The sequence below is a fragment of the Myotis nattereri genome (assembly GCF_964212035.1).
Source record: "Myotis nattereri genome assembly, chromosome: 13".
Lineage (NCBI taxonomy): Eukaryota > Metazoa > Chordata > Mammalia > Chiroptera > Vespertilionidae > Myotis > Myotis nattereri.
Window position 1 is genome coordinate 24,603,148 of NC_138088.1, and position 24,839 is coordinate 24,627,986.

General features: G+C 38.1%; 1 protein-coding gene across 1 annotated transcript in view; it reads right to left on the reverse strand.

Annotated features, from left to right (window-relative positions):
- Positions 1 to 5,380: 5,380 nt before the first annotated feature.
- Positions 5,381 to 24,839, reverse strand: part of REEP3 (receptor accessory protein 3) — a 74,736-nt gene continuing 55,277 nt past the window's right edge. The window contains exons 4-8 of the mRNA XM_081104873.1: positions 24,695 to 24,815; positions 24,406 to 24,519; positions 16,459 to 16,606; positions 7,136 to 7,281; positions 5,381 to 6,461 (exon numbers count right to left, since the gene is read on the reverse strand). Of these exons, the coding sequence (XP_080960999.1) occupies positions 6,405 to 6,461; positions 7,136 to 7,281; positions 16,459 to 16,606; positions 24,406 to 24,519; positions 24,695 to 24,815 (586 nt within the window). The 3' untranslated portion in view covers positions 5,381 to 6,404. The remainder of the gene's footprint in view (positions 6,462 to 7,135; positions 7,282 to 16,458; positions 16,607 to 24,405; positions 24,520 to 24,694; positions 24,816 to 24,839) is intronic.

Consider the following 24,839-nt stretch of genomic DNA (forward strand, 5'->3'; position numbering starts at 1 on the left):
AATGCTTGGAAGAGAAAAACTCCTCTTCCAAGGGTGATATACAAAACCTTTGTTTCTGTGTTTTACCTCCCTTCCCTCTTCACAACCTTCTTTTTATAGTTCCCAAAGAAATACGAATGATAAGAAACTGTGGTAGTTCTATGGGACTAAATGTTAAAAGTTACCTTGAAAAATTTGCAAGGCTACAAAAAACGTAGTAAGGTTTCAAGAAATTCTGCCTTAAGTAAAAGTAATGCTCTGAGCCCTGGCTGGTGTGACTCAGTTGGTTGCACCGAAAGGTTGCTGCTTTGATTCCTGGACAGGGCACGTACCCAGGTTGCTCGTGTTGGAGGCAACAGATCAGTTTCTTTCTCACACGATGTTTCTTTCCCTCTTCCTGTCTCTCTCTGTCTAAAATATTTTTTTTAAAAACCCACAAAAAACCCTTCTAACAACAACAAAAAAGTAATGCCCTGAGTACTCCAGATGAGAGATGATGATGGCTGAAAATAGGGCAGTTGAAGGAGAGGCGAATGTAATGGTCAAATTCAGTACACAGTTTGAAGAGAGCCAAAAGGACTTACTAATGTATTAATGTAAGAAAGAGATGAAGGTAAGGAGATCTCCAAGGATTAAAAGAAGGGAAAAAGAGTGCTGTAAGAGAAACCAAATAATGGTTCAGTAACCAAAAAGAAATCCCAGCATTGATGATACTAAAAGAATCCAAACATCTGGTAAAAGTAAATTTGTTTTTATTAAAGCAAAACTTATTTTCCTTAAATTGTTATGCTATCCTACTTGGATATAGGCATTGTGAAGAAACATAACAGAGATACTATGTACAGTAGACACTAAAAGAATATATATTTTTAAAAGTATGTTTTTATTGATTTCAGAGAGAGGAAAGGAGAGGGGGAGAGATATAGGAACATCAATGATGAGAGAGAATCATTGATTAGCTGCCTCATGCACGCCCCCTACTGGGATAGAGCCGGAAACCCGGGCGTGCACCCTGACCAGGAATCAAACAGTGACCTCCTGGTTCACCGGTTGATGCTCAACCAAGCCACACTGGCAGGGCTCAAGAAATATTTTTGAATGAAAAAGAAAATTGTTGCTAATCTGATTTGTACATATGCCAAACACCATACTTTCCTTTTTCTTTCTTCCTCCTCTTGTCCTTAGTCTGGAACTGCCAGGCCATCGAAGGGTAAATGTGACTTTCCTGCTTTTATTGAGCAGTTTTTTAGCATCCTGTACTTTCAGTACCCTATACTTATAGTTATCAATCTTGTGCTTTAAAATTTCAATTTGAAGCATTATCTTATAAAAAAGCAATTTAAAAAACATTATCAGAACCAGACCATAAGGAGACTGTTTCAAGGCTAGAATACTGATAGGTAGATAAAAGGGCAGAATGTTTTTCAGGGAACAATGAATCAGTCTCTGACATGATTTTTGTTCTATGAATCTCTCAAGAACAGTGAACCACTTTAAAGGGAGAAAAAATGTCATAGTTCATATATCCATGTGCTCTTTAGAATTCATTTTAAAAAATTTTTTATTTTATTGATATTTTACAGAGAGGAAGGGAGTGGGATAGAGAGTTAGAAACATCGATGAGAGAGAAACATTAATCAGTTGCCTCCTGCACACCTCCTACTGGGGATGTGCCTGCAACCAAGGTACATGTCCTTGACTGGAATCGAACCTGGGACCCTTCAGTCCGCAGGTCGATGCCCTATCCACTGAGACAAACTGGTCAGGGCTAGAATTCTTATTTACATTTCTAACTTCTTTGGATCATCACAAGGATATACCTCCTAATAAAAATGAAACTATAGCCCTAACCGGTTTGGCTCAGTGGATAGAGCATCAGCCTGAGGACTCAAGGGTTCCAGGCTCGATTCCAGTCAAGGGCATGTACATTGGTTGCAGGCATATCCCCAGTAGGGGGTGTGCAGGAGGCAGCTGATCAATGTTTCTCTCTCATCGATGTTTCTAACTCTCTATCCCTCTCCCTTCCTCTCTGTAAAAAATCAATAAAATATATTTTTTAAAAAATGAAACTATAACTCCATTTGAAATACTTCAGCACACATTATATACCATAATGAAGTAACACAAAGGAACTTTTAAACACAGGATTTCCTTCTGAAGTTTAAATGTGAGGCAAACAGACGTATGACTTTACAACAGATGGAACCCCAGAACCTTCCCAGGATATGTAAAACTGAATTTTGTGTTATATTCTATGTCTGAGACACCTAGCCAATACAAATTGATGGCTAGGGTTTCTTTACTAATTGTCTTTTCCTATCTTCTCTTCCCAACATCCAAATTTAATAATTCAGTGTTTCTTTTAATCCCCTGGATGAGCATTCCAGAATGTATATGATTTTCATAATTTGCTCTGTGATTTATAATCTTAAATGTGTGCATATGCTATCTATTATTCAATCGAATCATAATAATAATCAATTCATGTAACCCAACATATGTACTCTGACAAGAAAGAAAACCAAGTCATCACTAATAAAACGAGTTTATTTTATATTACAGTTTTCAAAAACCACATTTGTAAAATTACCCCTATATAAGGCCTAAAAGGTAGCCTTTACAAAGAGTTTGCAAAACTACTTTCTCTTAACTACTAAAGTACATAGATTTAAAAGGTTTTAGAAGAAAAAAATGTTAATTCATGGTAAACATTTAAAGAATTCTTACACATTAAATCTGTAGGATACCTTAGAAGGTTATGTCTTAAAAAACATTTAGAGAAAAAAATGTCGTTCCCTTTCAGAAAACTTTACTCTTAAATTATGTTTATTTAAAAATGTACACTGTGTATTATACTAACAATGATCTTCCCAGATTTAACTACTAGCTTACATTAATAGTAGTGAATTACTAATTACTTATTAATTACAAATTAATTAATTACTTAGCTTGCAAGCCAATCAGCCCATATAAGAGAAAACAGGAAATTGCTTTCTAATACATATTAACTCCTTAATTTTCCTGATAAAATCGAAATAAAAATTTAGTCTATTACAATTAAACACACAGATTATTGATATTAAAGATAAGGAAGTATTGTATTATTTTGAATAACACAACAGTTCAAGCATTCCGGAAGCATAAACTGTTATTTCAAAAGAAAAAAAAAATAAAAGGAAGGAAAATATATTTGTCTAACCACTGTCTTACAGAAATTTATAATATTTACATCCTTTATAACACTGTAGAAATCTTTGGTGGTGACATATGGATTAAGTTCCCTGAAAACACTTTAATAATTTTGTTCCATCAATCTGTGTAGTCAAGTATTCATAATTAGTAATGCCGGCAGTATCATTTTCTAGCCAAATCCACATACATATAGTGAAGTGTGTGGAGGAAATCTTATGCAGGTTGTAGGTGGGTTTATATAATTAATTACTTAGCAAGTAGGCTTATTCTGGCTCATTTTTTATACCAGAAAAATACAATAAACTAAAGAACAAATCAATTCTTACATCTAAACAAACTCTGGAGACAGTTAATATTAATGAACAAGTTGAATGCATATATGATAAAATGGCTACAATTTCTGGATAAACTTTAACAGCTACCAAAATAGTGCCCTAAATAGGCTTGTGCAGCATGTGATGCCCATTCACACCAAGTGGTAGTGGTGGGAAAGCAGGGCACTGTGGTCTAGGGATAAATTTACCTCTTCTAAAAGCAGTAGACTTACAAGCAGAGAAACAAAACTGTCCTGCTCAACCTTAAAAGAAACTAAAATGTATAAGCTTATTATACAAGGTTCAAAGGAAAGGGCATGCTAAAACACGTAGGAGAAAAGCGCCCTGGCCGGTGTGGCTCAGCGGTAGAGCGTTGGCCCAAGCACAGAAAGGTGCAGGGTTTGACTCCCGATCAAGGGCACGTACCTGGGTTGTAGGTTTGTTCCTTTGTGTGCGGGAGGCAACCAATCCATGTGTCTCTCTCAAATTGATATTTCGTTCCCTCTCTCCTCTTCCCTCCTTCCTACTCTCTTTAAAAAAAAAGTTGAAAAGAAGCAACATTTAAGAAAAGGAGAGGAAGGAAATGACAGGAAAGCAAAATTACCTCACTGTATATAAGGATGTAACCAGTACAGTAGAAATATATCAGAGGAAGCATTGTAAGTGTGAAGAGACACAATGAAATAGAAGAGCTTAATTACCTCTATGAAACTGATGTTGTCTTTGATTAAACGTGTTGATTCTAGAAGTGTAGAGGGATGCATAATTCCTCCAGTTTAGAAAAGTACGAGTTTACCGTGATTAAAGAATAGGTATAATAATGAAATTATATTTGAAAGTGATAAAATGGTACAAATCAGCTCCAATAGATAACGTTTTTGAAACAATGACCTTGTCAGGTAATTTGAGATGACACTACCTTTGCACAGGAAAGCAAGGTGTAGCTTTTATACTGGTAAGTCTAGGACTATGCAATATAAGTACAACTCTCTTTCAAGAGTTTTCATCAGAATTCATAGGAATTTTGAACACAAAGTTTTTCCAGAAACTAAGAGGCTAAAAATTAGTCAAGGTAAAGTAGATGAAAATACTCATAGAAATAAACTTTAGGAGAAAAGACATTGAATGAATTTTTACTTGGTGTTATGTATCAAGAATGTGAGATAATCTAGAAAAAATACATATTTTAATATATTTTAAAAACATGTTTTTATTGATTTCAGAGAGAGGAAGGGAGAGGGAGAGAGATAGAAGCATCAATGATGACAGAGAATCATGGATCGGCTGTCTTCTACATGCCCCCTACTGAGAATCAAGCCCGAAACCCTGATTTGTGCCCTGTGGGGAATCTAACCGTGACCTCCTGGTTCATGGGTCAACACTCAACCACTGAGCCACACCAAAGGCCTAGAAAATATTTTAAGACTTGTATCAAGAGAAGTGTCTGAATTAAACTAAGGTACTCCTGAGTAACCATTCTGTTCTCTGCCAACACTCTGAGGAGGTCCGGAATATACACTGTCAGCTGGCTTCATTTCTTAAAAGGTAGAAAAGTCAAAGATCTTACAAATCTCTTTGTTTTTTCTTTTGGAAAAACAAGTAGAATCGTCAAGTAAATTACCTGAAAAAGTATAATTGTACAAATTTCATTACTGATCACTAAAACCATCACCAGAAATATACTGACTTAGAGTTCATAATGCATAGCTATGAATGCAAGCTAAAAATGCCTCACAGTCCAGTAATTGAAAAATAGCTTGGATTAAAAAAATGATATTTTCTAATATCTATTCCAATAGCTTCTAATACATGAGATTAATGACATCTGTATTTTGCATTGGCAACTATCTTCAGGAAATTATATCAGCCAGAAAAGAAGTGATTCAAGTGATTTTAGTTAATGCCAGATTTATTCATCAGAAGCACATATAAGTGCCAAGCTTGTGAATGGATTGGCTAGATATTTTCATTAGTTAGAAGAAACCTAAGTGCTATACTGGTCTCTGACACTATTTCATAAAAGCTACTACTTTTAAAATCTGAGAATGTAACCAATGTTAATAAAAAGCATGCTGAGTTCAACTACAATGTACAGCTAAATACAGAAAACTAATAATTAAGATAATTTCTTATATGTAAATGAGATTAAGAACAATTAGTTATATTTTTCTACTAATAAAATCAAGCAAATTTAACAAATGAAACCCACAGGAAAAAGATGACATCATTTAAGGCATAAATTTGACATATCAGAATCCAACAAATAATAAAGATAGTGTCAGTAAAACTTAAAATGTACAGTCATAAAAAAAGTAAACAATTTTCAAGTGTGCAAAACTAGTCAGGAATAAAAGTGCTATGTGGATACCTGGTTTTCAAATATTTGTTTTGAAAACTTTCAGTTGATGGTGGAAAAACTATAAAGTGTTTAAAAAAAGTAAAAATTTTAAAGAATATATAAAACATACTTTATCTCACATTATGCCCTTGTGCTATCACTGCTGGATCAGAGGCCTATTTAATGACTATCCTCATGTGATAGCTATAACATAAATGGAGGTAAACAATACAATACCACAAAGGCCGATGGATCTTGAACCATAAGATGACTTTTTTCAAGTATACTGGGTTTGTGTTTTCTCTTAAATCCCAGGCACTTGATGTTGTTGATGAATTTGAAAACAGATTAACACAATTTTCTATTCTTCCTGATATATATATATTGCATAACTACCTTTAGTAGTCAAGATTTAAAAGTAATTGTTAAAGAAATAAAAATTATTTAAATTAACAAAAGTAAACCCTACCACCGCCACAATCTAAAGGATTACTTCAATATGTAAATACTGAACATAATGTTAGGAAAAAAAAGTTGATGTATTAGCATAATTTGTCTTGGGATACTTGAAGCGCACATGGTTAAAAATACACCTGCGGTCTCTTCTTCACTTTATATTTTAGTGACCCATACCGCACCTGAAGAGAGAGATGTGTTATTATTACAAATTAGATGGTTATTTTTTTGAAATGATATAAGACTTAATAGTTCATAATCAGCATAAGAATTTTTTAACTTTTCTGATATAAAGAATCAATTATCCTGTAAGTGTGTATGCAAAAGACAACACTATTTATATTCTAAAAAATGTAGTTGGTTCTATGTTGAATATATGTTGTAGATTATTATCACTAATAAAAAAACACTAGCTGTTATTATTTATGCTTTGCTTGGTACATTGCTCATAGTAATCTGAGGCCATTCCCTGGAATCCTCCATTGCTTTCTGGGCACAGTGGATAATTATAAACTTTTACCATTTAATCCTCATGTAGGGTTGCTGGTTCAAAACAGATCTATGTAGTTAATCTTGTTAACTGCTTTCTTTGCTTATGGGTAGGGCTGGAACTGGGTATTTATGACAACCATATAATTCTCTATCTGAGGATGCCATTTTCTAGGTATAGTGGAAGACTAGCAATTTCTAAATTTCCAGATATCCTACTATATCTGATCTGAATAAAGAATTTAAAAAATAACTGGCTCTACCATCCCAATCCTTCACTTAAGGATCATTAACACCCTGAATGATAATGCAACAGGGAAATCCTTTCATGTTAATCATTAGGAAAACAACTCTGTAATTGACTAACCTCTTTGCGGACTTTCATGGTTTTCACAGATTTCATGCTTTGCGATCTTCGAAGCCCTTTGTGTGTTAACATCTCATCATCTGAAAACGGCCCATCTGCTTCTTCATCTGTTTTCTCATCTCCGTCTTTCAGTGGAATTCCATAACCTAAGGGAGTTGTCAAAACGAGCATGTTTTGGTAAAAACATACCAGTCAGAACCACCTCTTAACTGCAGTTCACTGCATGGCCTGCATTTGTCCGGTTACTCCTCCCCTTCCTCATCTGGAATGTGCTCCGACTCCTCAGCATTGATCTGTGCCTACTGCACTATTCCACATGAAGCTCACACTCATTTCTTCCAGAAAGTTTTTCCTGACCATTTTTTTTTACTATGCATTTTTCAGAATAAATAAAAATAATTATTTTTGAGTAGGTAACACATTTATCTTGTTCAAAAATCAAAGAATATAAATAGATATATAGCAAAAAGTCTCTTCCTGTCCTTTCTCCTTTTCATGAATTCTAAATAACCTAAGCAATTGTGTGTTTTAGTCTGTCATTTGTACCTTTACTTTAATTAGGAATTTAGGGTTTTCCCCATCCCACGTGGCAAACCTTTTGTCAAGATTGGGAATGGTAGGGTGAACTTAAGGACTCATAGAAGACCCAAAGGGGCTAGAATTTTGGGCAAGTGCACTAGGGGCAGGTGATAGAGATGTTGAACCAACACTGTTGTAGCTGCTGAGATAAAACCCAACCAGACAGGCTACAGTAATTAGAAATACCACAGGCTATGCTGACAGATGTCAAAGAAAAGAGGCGGCATCAGGAAGGGCAGTAAGAGATTGTGGGGATGTGCTAACAGGCTGCTAAGTGCAGCTGCAAAGGCTTAACATTAGCAAATATGCAAACATCTAGGGCCTAGATTCTAGGCAGACAGGCTAACTGTTGTCAGGAAGCCTGAGGCCTCCTGATGCTGGGATTCAGGGACAACAAAGTTCCTATTCCTGAAGCAGATGGTCCCAAACGTTAGCAGACTATTATGAGTCACCTGGAGAACTTGTTAGTTAATACCCCCGGATTGCTGGGCCTGAGGTGGACTGAGAATTACATTTCTAACTAGTTTCCAGGTGATGCCTATGCTCATGGTCTAGCAGTGGTTCTCAACCTTCCTAATGCCGCGACCCTTTAATACAGCTCCTCATGTTGTGGTGACCCCCAACCATAAAATTATTTTCGTTGCTACTTCATAACTGTAATTTTGCTACTGTCATGAATCGTAATGCAAATATCTGATATGCAGGATGCATTTTCATTGTTCGCGACCCACAGGTTGAGAACCGCTGGGGCCTACACTTTCGGAACCACTGCCTGGATGCAGCAAAGGAGGGGCTGAGTGTAAGGCAATCAGAGTACTAGGTGGGTTATAAAGACAGAGGTGAGTTTACAAGGCCCATTTCAAGTTCTCCTATTAAAACGGAACATAAATACCTAAATCTTACGGTGAGAAAAAGCAGCAGGTTTTTTCAGGACCAGAAGGGGACGAGAGATGGACTGCTTGTGTGTGAAGAAAAAGATACTAAACGTTATTAATCTGCTCTCACAGGACATGTGTAACTTGAGACTCACTAAATTGTTCATAAGCTTCTTAGTCTGGTAATAAGACAAACATCTTTGTATATTGAGCTAGTACAATTTAGGCTGCCAGACTTCTAGACTAGAAATTAGGAAGGATTCAGGAGTAGAATCGGTCATTACTGAGGTCAGGATCCTTAGTTGCGCTGCAGCAGTCCAACGAAGTATGTTTTAGGGAGAAGAGAGAGCAGGTGCAAAGGCACTAAGACAGGGGGAAGCAACTGCTTGGAAGAGCTGTGAGGAGGCCAGTGTGGCCCGGGGAGGGATGGGTTGGTAGTCCTGGGGAAACACTCCCAATGCAGTATTAGGCGGGGAATGTACATATAGAAGCAAACAAAGGAAAAACATAAAAATGCACTCATTGTACATCTACACAATGGAATACTACACTGCTATAAAAAAAAAGGAATTCTGCCCTGGCCGGTTTGGCTCAGTGGATAGAGCGTCGGCCTGTGGACTGAAGGGTCCCAGGTTTGGTTCCGGTCAAGGGCATGTGCCTTGGTTGCTTGCACATCCCCGGGCCGGGGGTGGGGGGGTGTGCGGAGACAGCTGATCGATGTTTCTCTCTCATCGATGTTTCAAACTCTCTATCCCTCTCCCTTCCTCTCTGTAGAAAATCAATTATATATATATAAAAGGAATTCTTACCATTTGCAACAGCATGGATGGGACTGGAGAGCATTACGCTAAGTGAAATAAGCCAGTCAGAGAACAATAAATATCACATGATCTCACTCATTTGTGGAATATAATAAACAACATAAACTGATGAACAAAAACAGAACCAGAGTCATAGAAGTATTGAATAGACTGTCCAACCTATGAGGGAAGGCGGCGGGGTGAGGGGGTGAGAGATTAACCAAAGGACTTGTATGCATGCATATGAGCATAACCAATGGACACAGCTGGGAAGGGGGCGTGGTGGTGAGGGCATGTGCTGGTGGTTGGGGGCGGTTGGGGAGAGGTCAAAGGGGGAAAAAGGAGACTTATGTAATACATTAAATTATATAGAACTTAAATTAAAAAAATGATGAACCCATTGAATCTCTTCAAAATGGACTTTTAGGAGATTTTAAATTCATTTTTCTTTTTTTTTTAAAAAAAAATTGCCAATTTTTTTTTTTAATCCTCACTAGAGGATATTTTTTCCACTGATTTTTAGAAAGAGTGGAGTGGGGTGGGGAGTGAGGGAGGGAGGAAGAGAGGGAGCGAGATGTAGAGAGAAACACTGACTGGTTGCCTCCTGCATGTGCCCTGACCCCAGTCAAACCTGCAACCCAGGTACGAGCCCTTGTCTGGGAATCAAACCCATGACCCTTCGGTATTCAGGCTGATACTCTAACCACACAGGCCAGGGCCAAATTTTTATTTTAAAAACTGTATTACTTCTATAATTGGGGAGAAAAGACCAGAAAAAAATGTTTTTAGGTTGACATTTCTACATTTTTCTCTAATGCTACTGCTTACATAATATTCCTGGTCCCAATCTAATAAAAATAAGGTAGATAGAACAGAGAATGAGGAATGAAGAGAAAGAGAGGAAGAATCTGTGACCAGAGAGTTCTCTGAGGCCCCAGATTGAAGCATAAGACTACAGTTCAAAAGACGTGGCCCTTGCTATTTTAATCCCCTCTCCTTTTATATTAGGAATTGGAATGCCATTCAAAAGATGATATAAATCTTATTTCTGTATTTCCTAATTTTACTTTAAAAATCTTATCAGCTTTCTAATTACAGTTTCAGGAAAAGTGATGACTTTTTTTCTCTCCCACAAATATTTTAAAAATTCTACATGGGAGGCAGTGTGTTGAATCATGGTGAAAAAAGACACAACTGTCATTTTCTACCTTAAAAAACTTACAGAAATAGACTCTACTGGGTATTAGAATCCTATAAGAGATGCCACAAATGGAAGATAAGGACAAGGTGCTATTGGAGCAAATAGTAAAAAAGAGCTAGCTCAGCCTGGGGTTGGGGGAAGTGGGTTGTGAAGGAGGACTTCTTGTAGGAGGTGGTGAGTAAGCTAAATCCTGAAAGGCTCATGATTCTATACAGCTAGCACATGATGGAGTGGGAACAGGCCCAAGGAGCTAATACACCACATGCTCTTGAATTTGGATTTCATCAGAGAGCAATGGGGAGCCACTGAAGCATGTTAAGCAGAAGGGTTATATGATTATATTTGGATTCTTTAAAAGATTATTCCTGCACTTTGGAGAATAGTGGATAAGATTGGAAACAGGGGGGTTACTGCAGTATGGTAGGTCAGAAATGACAAAGTCCAAGGAGTGAGGACTGAGAAAGTAGCCAATGTTGGGAGGTGAAATAATTAAGTTAGCAATTTAGTAAACCAATCCCTCCATCCAAGAGAGGAGTCAAGCCAAACATCCTCACTAAAATATGCATTTTATCCCCCTTAATACCCAGAAATGAGTATGTATGAAAATTCTCTTATGAGTGCTAAAAATGATGTTAGCCAATGTTATGCGAGTATTTAAAAGTCTTTGGAGGAGGAGAGGGAGACCTGAGATTATGAGAGAAACCCAAATCTGGATGTTGAATTGAGCAGGAACTCAAGCAGTTAGCTGGCTGCGTGGTTTATGGGTACTGCTGGTGTCATACAAAGCTGATGCTAAGGTTGGCTGCTTTAAATCATCAATCTAGACTGGAGAGAGCCCTCAGTATGGTGCCTCCCATGCCTATTCCTGTGGAGTGGTGACTGGGGACCAAAGAATGAGGAGTCTGTGTTGCCAACCCTGGGCCCGGGGGCTGCAGCTGTTGCAATGTCTGCTGGCATGGGCATGGGAGTACGCTTGTCGCCTATTTGCTACCTTTGACTAAAGCATCTCTAAGGTCCTTCCTGCTCAAATTATTTGAATTCATAGTTTCAGCCCAACTGTCTCACTAAGTGTAGCCTCTTTATAAATTAAAAAGAGTAATAGCGTGGTGAAGGCCTGGGCTGAGGGGAGGGCCAGAAGGTATCACTGGGGGGAAAAGGGGGACATATGTAATACTTTCAACAATACAGATTTTTTAAAAAGCTCTAGCTGGTTTGGCTTGGTGGATAGAGCGTCAGCCTGCAGATTGAAGGGTCCTGGGTTAGATCCTAGTCAAGGGCACATGTCTGGGGTTGTGGGCTCAATCCCCAGTAGGGGGCGTGCAGGAGGCAGCTGAGCAATGATTCTCTTTCATCACTGATGTTTCTATCTCTCCCTCTCCCTTCCTCTCTGAAATAAATAAGAGTATGTTACAAGATTTTTTTTAAAAGTAAACATTTGCTTAGGAACCTTGGATACCCCGTTTCTGTCACTAAGTATGTAGACTTTAATAAATAATTTAATCTCCTTTAAGTCTCAGTTTATTCGTCTACAAAATAAGGATAAAATACTTAACCTGCATAGTCATCTTAAGGATTAAATAAATATGTAAAGCACCTAAAACAAACAAGGAATCTCTTTATGCATTGGTATTGAAACTGAATGTTGAACCACTTGTAACTAATATGGGAGCAGCAGGTTCTTTGCAGAGAAAATATTTCCACCTATCAAAACATGGTGTTCTCTCAAGGGACGTGAACAATCATGTTCAACGCATCCATTGTCTTACAGGAAAGCATTTGGAGGAAGATCTTTTTTCCTTGTGGTGACAACATAAAGATTTGAATGATTTCATCAAAGCAGGAGGACTTCTTTTGATCAGCTAACCTCAAACTGCCTAGAGCAGGCCATGGTGAGTTTCCAAAGGGGACTCACTTTTGCAAATATTTGAGTTTGCCTGTGTGAACAAACAGAGCTTCTGAGGTAAATGTATTGATCACATGAACCAGTAAAGACTTTGCAATGTGAATGTAATTTTCATACTTAAAAACTAAGCAATTTGTGTGTTGTTTTTTTCTTGACGAATTTTGGAAGTAAATGAAATAGGAAAAAATGCATGATAAAAAAATTTAGTACTTAATTATTTTCAAAAGGGAAAGTGCTGTTGTTTCATTTCTGATTTTTTTTTTTATATATTTCTTTATTGGTTTCAGAGAGGAAGGGAGAAGGAGAGAGAGATGGAAACATCAATGATGAGAGAGAATCATTGATCGGCTGCCTTCCGCATGCCCCCCACCGGGGATTGAGCCCTCAACCCAGGCATGTGCCCTTGGCCAGAATCGAACCTGGGACACTTCAGTCCGCAGGCTGATGCTCTATCCACTGAGCGAAGCCAGCCAGGGCTTATTTCTGATTTTGAGTGAAAGGTTGACTTTTTAAAAAATCATTAAAATTCTACTACTTAGAGCTAAACACTTAGGTTAATATTTTAGTAATATCCCCCCAGACTCTCTATTATCGATTACGTCTCTATATTATAACACAATATGATATAACACAATTGGTGCAGGATTATAATACACACACTGTTAAGCTGTTATTGTTTTAGTGGCCCGGTGCACAAAATTTGTGCATGGGGGGGTGTCCCTCAGCCTGGCCTGCACCTTCTCCAATCTGGGACCCCTCATGGGATGTCCGACTGCCGGTTTAGGCCCGGTCCCACAGGGATCCCACCAGCAGTCAGACATCCCTCTCGCAATCTGGGACCGCTGGCTCCGAACCGCTCACCTGCCTGCCTGCCTGACTGCCCCTAACAACTCTGCCTACTGGCCTGCTTGCCCCCAACTGCCCCCCCCCCCCGCTGGCCTGCTCACCCCCAACTGCCCCCCCTGCAGGCCTGATCGCCCCCAACTGGCCCCCACTGCCAGCCTGCTCACCCTCAACTGCCTCCCTCCACTGGCCTGCTTGCCCCAATTGGCCCCCTCCGCCGGCCTGCTCGCCCCCAATTGCCCCCCCCCACTGGCCTGATCGCCCCCAACTGCCCTCCCCTTCTGGCCTGATCGCCCCTAACGGCCTCTGCCTCGGCCCCGCCACCATGGCTTTGTCCGGAAGGATGTCTGGAAGGTCTCCCAGTCTAATTAGCATATTACCCTTTTATTAGTATAGATTCCCCCACAATCTGGTTATATTTTCATTTCAGTAAGTATAGACTGACCTTATTATTTTTCATGGCTAATAAACCACCTTTTTGCTTAAACATTTCTCATAGGTATTTGGTTTGTTCCAACATTTTCTTACTACAAACAATGAGATGAACATACTTGTACATACATCTCTGAACACTTGTCTGATTATTTCCTTAAGGCATATTTCTAGAAGTTTGTTGTTGAGTTAAAGGGATTAAATTTTTATAGTTATTGCCAGACTGTCATCCAAGAGGATTATTCCACTTAAATCTCTCATAAAAAGTATACGAGAGTGTTTGTTTCCTAGCATGGTTGCTGTGGTGGTTTTAACACATGTTCTGACACTTTTCTCTTGGGACACTGCCTCTGAGAGCTTTCAGCTGCCAGGTAAGAAGTCCAATGATCCTCAGAGACCATATATATACATACACACACACACACATATACATATATATACATATATATACATACATATATATATATATATATATATATATATAGAGAGAGAGAGAGAGAGAGAGAGAGAGAGAGAGAGAGAGAGAGATGCTGGAGAAGCTCCAGCTGTTTTAGCGACCAGCTGTTCGACTCTTTCTAGCTCAAATGTGTAATGAAGAAGCCTTTCACATTATGCCTCCAGCCCCAGCTGCTGTTTGATTATAGATGTACAAGACCCTGAGCAAGAATGCCTTACTGAGCCCAGTCACCCCGCCCCCCCGCCCCCAGACTATGAACAATATAAATGACCATAATTTTTTTTTAAATCACTATTTGGTGCCCAGCCAGTGTGGCTCAGTGATTGAGTGTCGACCTATGAGCCAGGAGGTCGTGGTTCAATTTCCAGTCAGGGCACATGCTTGGATTGCAGGATCAATCCCCAGTGTGGGGAATGCAGGGGACAGCCAATCAATGATTCTCTCTCATCACTGATGTTTCTATCTTTCTCTCTTTCTCCCTTCCACTCTGAAATCAATAAAAATATGTATTTTTTAAATCACTATTTGGAAGTGATTTATTATTACACAGCAACACACAACTAGAATAGTTACAACATAGAACACTATTAATTAAAACTTTTTGCCAATGTGGTGAACAAAAATTATTATTTGAGGCTAAATATCCTTTTCATGTGTTAATTGGTCAGCTGTATTCTTTGATAAAGTTGCCAATAATTGGCTTGTAATTAAAATCAGGCCCTAAATGGTTTGGCTTAGTGGACAGAGCATTGGCCTGTGGACTAAAGGGTTCCGGGTTCAATTCTGGCCAAGTGCATGTATCTTGATTGCAAGCTCCTTCCCAGGCCCTGGTCAGGGCTCATACAGGAGGCAACCAATCGATATGTTTCTCTCACATGGATATTTATCTCTGTCTTTCCCTCTCTCTAGAAATCAATGGGAAAATATCCTTGGGTGAGGATTAACAACAACAAAAACATCAGCATACCTAATTTTTAGGGGCATATTAAGAAAAAGCCTATATTAGAAACTACTTTCACATTATTTATGTATTAAGAATGATGGTTCAAAGTTCAATGGTTCCTTACTCTTAAAGATATTATAACCTTAATCAATGACCAAGCCTATCTCTCAGATATTAGTCACCAACTTTGTAAAGTTATTCATTCTAAGAACTCAGAAGAAAGTTCACTATTTTCCACTATAAGAAGAGACAGTTATTTTATTTTTCAAACCAGTTTAATTATTTTTAAAATATTTATGATTTTAGAGAAAGGAAGGGAGCGAGAATGAGGGGGGAAAGCAGAGGAGAGAGAGAGAGAGAGAGAGAGAGAGAGAGAGAGAGAGAGAGAGAGATCCATTTGTTGTTCCACTTATTTTTGTACTAGGTTGATTCTTGTATGTGCCCTGACCGGTGATTGAACCCACAATCTTGGCATATTGGAACGATGATCTAACCAACTGGCCAGAGCCAAATTGGTTTCAATTATAAAGGATGATTTTTAATCTTCCTCAAAAGAAATCTCCTAAAAAAACAAGATCATCAAGTAGCCCTGTACCTTATGGACTTAATAATACATTAATAAGTGGTCCTGAAGATCTTAGTTTTCAGCTGAGCCTTGAACTAAAACTTTCTTATATGTGACAAAATGACTAAGGAACTATGTCTTTTTATTTATGTGTAATATAACATTTTTTGGTAAAGTTTTCAATATGTCAACTTTGACATGCTCACGACTTACATTAGAATATGCCTACAAGTTAGTTCTTGAACTAGAAATACATGTAATTTCAACACATTTTCCATTGGAGTAATCCTATTTTCAAATTGAGTCATCTTTTGTCACCCACTTAAAACCTTTTATCTTGTGAGTCAATATCCTTATTTGTTCAGAGTACTTACAGTAAAGAATGTTTAACTATGAAACTCCTTAGATGTCACTATGGTTTAAGGAGAAAGAGTATTGATCACAGGTCAGAACTAGTACTGATGGCGGGGAAATGGGGGTAACCACTCCCAGAGCTTCTAAACATTCATGGCAGCACAAAAGGCTACCACTACTTTCTTCGTTGGATTATCTCCAGAGTCAACAAAAGGCAAGCACTAACTACAGTTAAGGGTAAAGCTCAAAAATATAAGCTTAAAAGGAAATTTTGTCTACCCCGATTCAGAGCTACCAGGGATTGTCTTACTACCCATCTTGACTCAAAATCAAACTGTGAAAGGATGATATATTAAAGCAAAGAAGCGCACCTGCCGACTCACTGGAGGCGGCTTTACTTTTCTTTTTTGTCTCTGGTGGAGGCTGGAATGGTCTCTGCCTCACGTGCTCCTCCCCGGGGATGGCTGTCAGGTCGTGCATGCTGAAACTCCGCAGTCGCTCAGTGATGGCTCCTTGGCTCTATGGAACAGAGAAGCGACAGATCCCAGAAAGGAAAGTACAGTTCAAAATGTTTAATATGCTTACACGGGACATGTCCCCCAACACTTGATCATGAAGCTTATTCATTTTATTATGAATCTTTCAGAAAAGTTGAAATTATTATAGAGTGAACACCCATATATCATTTGCATTTTGCTTTATTTTCTTTATCCCATAGCTATCATTTATCTATCCATCCAACAATTTTTAATGCACTTCAAAGTGAACTGTAGATATCAGCACATTCCATCCCAAACATGTCACCTTTATATTTAATTTTAAAGTGTAAAAAACATGTAGAGCTTACCCTCAGAGTAAACAGCACCCATAATTTTGCTCTCTCTTACAACTATCATTTGGGGCTTATGCTTATGATTCAGAAGATATTTTTAAAGTAAGAGCGGTACTATTGTAAGCTAAACTACGTCAGGAATGGTAATGTCTCTACCCAGAACAGGATAAAAAAAAATTGAAGAGCCTTAAAATCTTGGATACAAAATGACATTCAGTTAATGAATTAACTCTCTGGCAAGACATATCTACTACTATGCAATTTGACTTTGTCAGGTTAACAATATGGTAGACACTGAACACGTGGATATTTAAATTTAAATAAACTAAAATTAAATAAACTAAAAATCTAGGCCCTTAATTGCACATTTCACAGGCTCAGCAGCCAGCCACATGGAGCTAGTGGCTACTGTATTTGATAATGCAGATGCAGGACATTTCTGCCGCTGCAGAAAGTTCAATTATTACATCATTGCACAGCTCGGAAAGGGCATTTCTGAACCTTTCAGACATAACTAGATTTCCCCTTAAAGTATAAAGCTTTGGAAAGAGAAAAAAAGATTTCTAAATTTACTCATTTTGAAAATTTGCATAGCACATAGATGACTCATTTCTTATGTATAGCTGAATTAAAAATATTCTTTTGGTGGATTTTTACACTTCTTTCTCCTTCTCACACATGTCAATTTATGACTGCCTCTAGTTATAAAGTTACCATAGAAATTTGTCCATAATGGTTTATCTCTAAATTTCAAAGCCTGGGTATGGCACTATAAACATTTGAACGTTACTGCTAACATGTATTTTATCCTGAAGGAAATGGTCTTGATTCAGCTACTCTGAGTTTGTGATATATTATGTTAAAATCAAATGCCTTACCCCACTTAAGTTTTGCAGTTCTACCATATTTTTTTTTGAGTTTGAAATTACTTGATTACAGGATTTATATCTTCAACAAAAGTAACTGGGTTCCACACATTTTTTAAAACATTCTTGGCATGGTTTAATTCATTATTCTTTCTTCCTCCTTATCAGATATCAGTTACTTCAGATATCGGTGACTGAAGATTTCAGACAGATACTAAAAGGAAGTGACCGCCCTAACTGGTTTGGCTCAGTGGATAGAGCGTCGGCCTGCGGACTGAAAGGTCCCAGGTTCGATTCCAGTCAAGGGCATGTACCTTGGTTGCGGGCACATCCCCAGTAGGAGGTGTGCAGGAGGCAGCTGATCAATGTTTCTCTCTCATCGATGTTTCTAACTCTCTATCCTTCTCCCTTCTTCTCTGTAAAATATCAATAAAAATATATTTAAATAAAAAAAAGGAAGTGACCAGTGCTCTCTGAAACAGATGCCTGGTTTTCTCAGAACTATCAATGTCTTTATTTTGTCTTTGTATTTCTGTGCCCTCTCTTAGAAATTATTGACTTTTTACCTACTGCCAAACAAATGATAAAGGTCATACACATCCCTGTTACCCTCTACTCGACTCAGGTGCAATTTCCAAGGCTGGGTGTAATGCCCAAACAAGCCCTCCTACTCAGGAAAGTACTTCTCAGAATGCAAATGAGTCAAAGTGCCACTGAATCAGTCTAGCTTTAGATCGTCCACAAACTTTGGTATCTTTGGGTATAATCAACTAATCACTTAGTATAAGTAATTAGTATAATCAACTAATTACTAATCACAAATGAACCCACACATTATTGTTAGTTCTGTTGTGCTGTATATATTTTGCCTCCAAAACAAGATTTTAAGAAACTAGATAAGATGAATAAACCTTAGGGCTTCTTCAATTTTCCTAATGTACCTGATATGGTACTGATACTGACATACTGAGCAGGTAATAATTAAACTATTCTTTTTATGCCTCTTCTTTTTCATTATTCTTAAAAACAAAAAGGCTAGAGGGAGGGAGGGAGGGAGGGAGGGAGGGAGAGAGAGAGAGATAACATGTATTTGTTGTTCCACTTATTTATGCATTCATTGGTTGATTGTTGTATGTGCCCTGACCGGGGATCGAACCTGCAACCTTGGCATATCAGGAGGACACTCTAACCAACTGAGCTACCCGGCCAGGGGTTTTTTTTTTTATTACTCTTGATTGCTTGAGTTCTCTAAAGATAGGGGCTTGTTTAAACATAAACACTGGTGTTTTTATACAGAGCTTAAATGCAAACTACAAGTATTGCCATGGGTATCTACATGGGTAGACTATACCATCCATCAGAGGTTTGTTTCAGGTTTAAATTAAAGGTGAGCAAGGACCAACCCTGAGGTATCTGGGTAATCTACTTACAGCAAAGATTTTAATGTAGCTCAAGTAACCAACTCTACAGCCCTAATTATTATCAATCTCTTCAAGGTTTCAAGAAAAGCCAGGAAAAGCAAATAGAGGCTGTACACTACCTTTGAGGACTCCCAACACTTCAATAGCCATTATCATTTCGAAAAATCTTATTTTACCACTGTATATTTTCTAATGGGCCCAGAATAGAGTTAATATGGAAAGAGAAAATTAATGCAGTATTGTGAACTCAGAAAACATTATATAAATTGTAAGCATCCAGGGAAAACTCTAATTATAAAATAATCACACTTAGATGCAGACCTATTCCCTCTAATTTTTTTAAAAATATATTTTATTGATTTTTTACAGAGAGGAAGGGAGAGGGATAGAGAGTTAGAAACATCGATGAGAGAGAAACATCAATTCAGCTGCCTCCTGCACACCTCCTACTAGGGATGTGCCCGCAATCAAGGTACATGCCCTTGACCGGAATCGAACCTGGGACCCTTCAGTCCACAGGCCGACGCTCTATCCACTGAGCTAAACCGGTCAGGGCTCCCTCTAATTTTTATGTCTTTAGCACAAAAAGTCTATTAAGAAAGAAATTATGTTTGTAATAAAATAAGTGGAAATACATCCCCTCTACCTCACATTTCGAAATCATATGCATAGTATGATTATAAGTATGAAGTGTGGTTATAAGTAGGGAAAATATGCAAAAAATAAACAGGATAATGTTTAGGCAGATGGGATGAGTGATTTTTCCCTTTTTTTTCAACAATTTCTTTAATATTGCAAAATTAGCCATAGATGGTGTAAGTTAAGTTTTAATTGTAATGAGATGCATAATAAAAATTTCAATAATGTTGCCCTAACTGGTTTGGCTCAGTGGATAGAGCGTTGGCCTGTGGACTAAAGGGTCCCAGGTTCGATTCTGGTCAAGGGCATGTCCCTTGGTTGTGGGCACATTCCCAGTAGGGGGCGTGCAGGAGGCAGCTGATCAATGTTTCTCTCATTGATGTTTCTAACTCTCTATCCCTCTCCCTTCCTCTCTGTAAAAAATCAATAAAATATATTTTTTAAAAATTTCAATAATGTTTATAAGCTTACAACAATCTTTTACAGAACAATTCTTACCATACTGTTCAACAATGAATGGCCAGTAAGCTCCATTTCTGTTATCCTTGACATACTACACTGTAATGCAGAGAAGGCAAGTTGCCAGGTTTTAGGGAAATCTCTTTTCCCTATGGACATTCATCAATTAATCTGATCAAGTCTAAAATAGAACTGACTGTATTTGCATTAAGTGAATAATGTATTTTAGTGGTTTTAAGGTGAAAAAACATATTTATCAAAGAACATTTATAACGGAGAAAAAGATACAAAAGAAAAATTGTTTGTAATCTACCACCAAAACTACCTATACCTATTTAAATATCCTTTTAGCTTTATCGGACTCATCATACTTTCTCAACTTCAACACTATTGCTACTTTGTGTTGGATAATTTTTTGTTGTAGGGAAACTTTCCTGTGCAGTGTAAGATATGAAGTAGCCTCCCTGATCTCTACCTCTTGGATGCTAGGAGTAGCATCCTCTCCCACAGTTGTGACAACCCAAAATGTCTCCAGACATTGCCAGATGTCCCTTGGAAGGCAAAATCAACCCCTTTGAGAAACACTCTTAGAGATATAAGAGATTTTAGAAGTCAAGTTTCACCCCTCTGTTTTTACAGGTAAGAAAATTTATACTGAAAGAGATGAGTGCAGATGATTTGCCCAAAAATCTCATGGCTGATTTGTGGCAGCATCAGAGCTGAAAATGGCAGATGAGTTGACTGCTATAGAATTCCATGTTCATTATAACATTCCGGTTCCTAGACAATAGGGAAATAGCATGGCCACTTTTTCCCACTGTCTGAACAACTGCCTTCTTTTTAAAATCGCTAATAAGCAGCTGAATATCCTCAAATCTTTTCACAAACTGAAAGCCACTAAAACAGACAGCAAGATGTCAGGATCTCTGACCTAATCCTGAACACTTGAAGTCAATTAGAGATCATCAAATTTACCTGTAAGGCTCTAATTTCTGTGATAATCGATTTTTTGAAAATAATATCTGCTAAATAATTTACCAAAGGCTGCCAGAGAAAATTCTAAGAGATGGTTAATGTGACTAACAGTCTTATTAACTTGTCCTTCATCCGGCAGTAGTGCTGTTCATCTGTACAAAAGCCACCTGCATTTTTCATGTGAAAATCTACGGAATACTGAACACCCTCAGCAAAATCCTTGAAGGTCCTTCATATGTTTATGCTTTGCTCAGCCAAAATAAACTCGTACATTGACCTTGTGAACAGATGCCTGGTAATGAGGTCATAGAACTGAGTAACATTTTCAGAAAATTGCTTTATGGTGTAATAAATGCTCTATTAGATTCCTATTTTAATCTCTAACAGGCTCAGGTGGTTCAACCAAGGAAACCTAGTCAGGGCATTACCAATATTTAAAGGTCACACCAAGAGTCCAAATATTTTTAGCCTAAGAGATATATTTCAAGAAACTATATGTTGTAAAATTTTTAAACAATTCTCAAACCTAACTCCTGGCTTTCTTGCAGTTTCTCCTCAAACTTGACCTATTTTCCTATTTCAGTTTCAATTTATTCCTCTGAATGAATTGTCTGGTTCAGTAATTCTTCCATCATGGTGTCTTTCTTTGACATCTCCAGAGATGAAATTAATTTCACCTACTTTAAAATAGGCACAGTACAACTTGAGACAAATAGTGTTACTGTGATGTTATGTTCAGCATGTTTAATGAGTATTTCTAATGAATACAATCCAGGATGGTTGAAGCCAACCTTCCTGTGCTCACACTGAGAATGGCAAGGGCCACCTCACAGACAGTGATCTTGATAACAAAAGGATCATGAAATCACAAACAAAAAGGGAAAGTTCCATAATGAATTCAAATTATGGAATAAGTGTTTATCTAAGTGGTCACTTAGATGATTTTATGCTCTCTGTTTCCTGCTTTTGAAGGGAGATGTTTTTAAGGTTTATATATATAAATAAAAACAAACAATGAATCACAAAAAAGACAGAAATATAGGTATATGATTCTACAGAGAGGCATTTCTGTGAGATAACACTTATTTTGACTATGCAATTCCTAGTTGTTGAGTGGTGGGACTCCTGGATGACCTTTTTTATTAGACATGGGAACCAGGAATGCATTTTCATTAAGCAAGATATAAAAAGCAAATGTACTTCTTCTACAAGAAAAAATAATCCTTAAATAAGCTGGAAATATTGCTATTTTGGTATTTGCTTATATCTCTACTAATAAAAACCTTCAGAAGCCAATAATAGGGAAACTGTACTAAAGTGCTGATAGATAATAATTAATAAGACTTGTCTTACATGTATAGTGTTATATAGTTAACTAGAGGCCTGGTGCACAAAAATTTGTGCACTGGCAGGGGAGGGGGAGTGGGGGGAGTGTCCCTCAGCCCCACTTGTGCCCTCTCACAGTCTGGGACCCCCAGGGAGATAACCACCTGCTGGCTTAGGCCCGCTCCCCAGGTGGCAGATGGCAGGCCCGATCCCTCGGTGCCTGCCCCGCCTCCCTGGGTCACGCACATGGCAGGGCTGATCTGGGGGTTGGGGTGCCACCCCAGGTCACACACATGGCAGGGCCTATCTGGGGGTTGGGGCGCCGCCCCGGGTCAGGTCACACACGAGACGCCCGGGAAGGCTGGCCGATCGCTGCTGCCCCGCCCGGCTGCCCCAGGTTGGATCGCACACGGGATGCCCGGATGGTGGCGGGGCGGGCTGGTGATCGCTGCTGCACCACCCGGCCGCCCTGGGTCAGGCTGCACACAGACACCTGCTGCCCCGGGTCGCAGATGGCAGGCCCGGATGGCGGCAGGGCAGGCAGGATGGCGCTGTCCCGCCCTGCCTGCAGTACGCAAATTAGCCGCCATCTTTGTTGGCAGTTAATTTGCATATTGTGCTGATTAGCCAATGGGAGGCATAGCGAAGGTATGGTCAATTACCATGTTTGTCTATTATTAGATAGGATCTTTCCACTTAATTATCAATGTAACACTTCTAGTATATAATGTCAACTTTTTATCCTGTTAATCCTATTAATTATGATACTTCAGCCAAAGATCACCCTGAAAAAAGAAGGCCCATTTGACATTTTATATCCCTTCACCATTGCTATTATATAAAACCACCACTTAACTAGACTATTTATTTCCATAGCATTGACGTTTTAGTTCAAAATAACTAAGTTGAAAAAGCCAAACTCAAAAGCTAGAATACTATTTAGTCTCAACTTAACTTAATAGCAACAAAATCAAATTTTCCCTGGAATTTTGATAGATACATGATATTTCTGTTTATTGGGTTCCTACTATATTTTGATAAGCACTGTGCTCTCACTGATGGGTCTATTATCCCCGTTTTATACATGAGGCCACTAAGGAACACAGAAGTTAAGTAAATTGCTGACGGTTATTTAGAGAGTCACACTCAGCACTTTGGGGTTTGAAGCCCGTTTTCTCTCCATACACTGCACACCAAAATCAATTATACTATCACATTTAAAATAAACCACACTAATTACTACATGCAAAGGAATCCAAAAGCCACAATGCAAGTTTTCACAGAAGGCATTCATTTGATAACTTGGCTTGCAAAACACAACACATGACATTAGTAGTGGCTAAGTAAAATCTCAAGTTTTCCATGCCTTATTTTGAATAATCAGTTACCTCAAATTGGTTGAAGTAGGGGTGCAGAAGTAAGCCAGAAATCCTACCAAGATATTGCCACCGAGAGAGAGAATGCCAAAGACAAGGAAAGAAAGAACGGTCATCTTCACTAAAGGTGATTTACTCAAACTATTTTAAGTTTATAAACTAGGAAAGTTATGACAAAATGACATTTTCTGGTTTATTTATTAACTAGCTCTCATTTTGTGATCGATTAAGAGTTTCAAAATATTTAGTTACACAAAATGTGTAAAAATGCTTATAACATGACATACTTGTTTTTCCCAGTATTAAAAAAATAAACAGAGAGCAAAATTCTGCCAACATTTCATACCGATCTGAAATAAAGAGCCACCCTACTTTATCCGTTGACTTACTGTGCTTTGGATAAACACTGTAAATAAGAAATTACCTTCACTGCTGCAGTGACCGCAGCAGTAGCTGCCAAGTTTAAACCTTGCCGTCCAAAGTTTACCATCGTCTCGTAGCCTCGTTCTTTTGCTTGTACAATATAATCATCAATCTCCTGGGAGGAAAAAAAACCCAACCACATAGATATTAATTATATTTAAGTATAGTGTCCAGAAGCAAAAAAATAGGACTCCCCCATAATATAATCATTTCACAATTTTTACAGCATAAAGCATTTGGTGATATATATTTCTAACAAATGATTGATGACAATAATTTAAATATCTTACCCTTTCCTTTGAAGAAAGAAGTGGATGAAGGAATTTTCTATATATTAAACTTGCTCCTTTGGTATAGGGAGAGAGCAGCCATATGACAAAAGCAATCTTAAGTTCATAGTACAGGGGGAACCTAACAAGAAAAAATTTGAAGGGG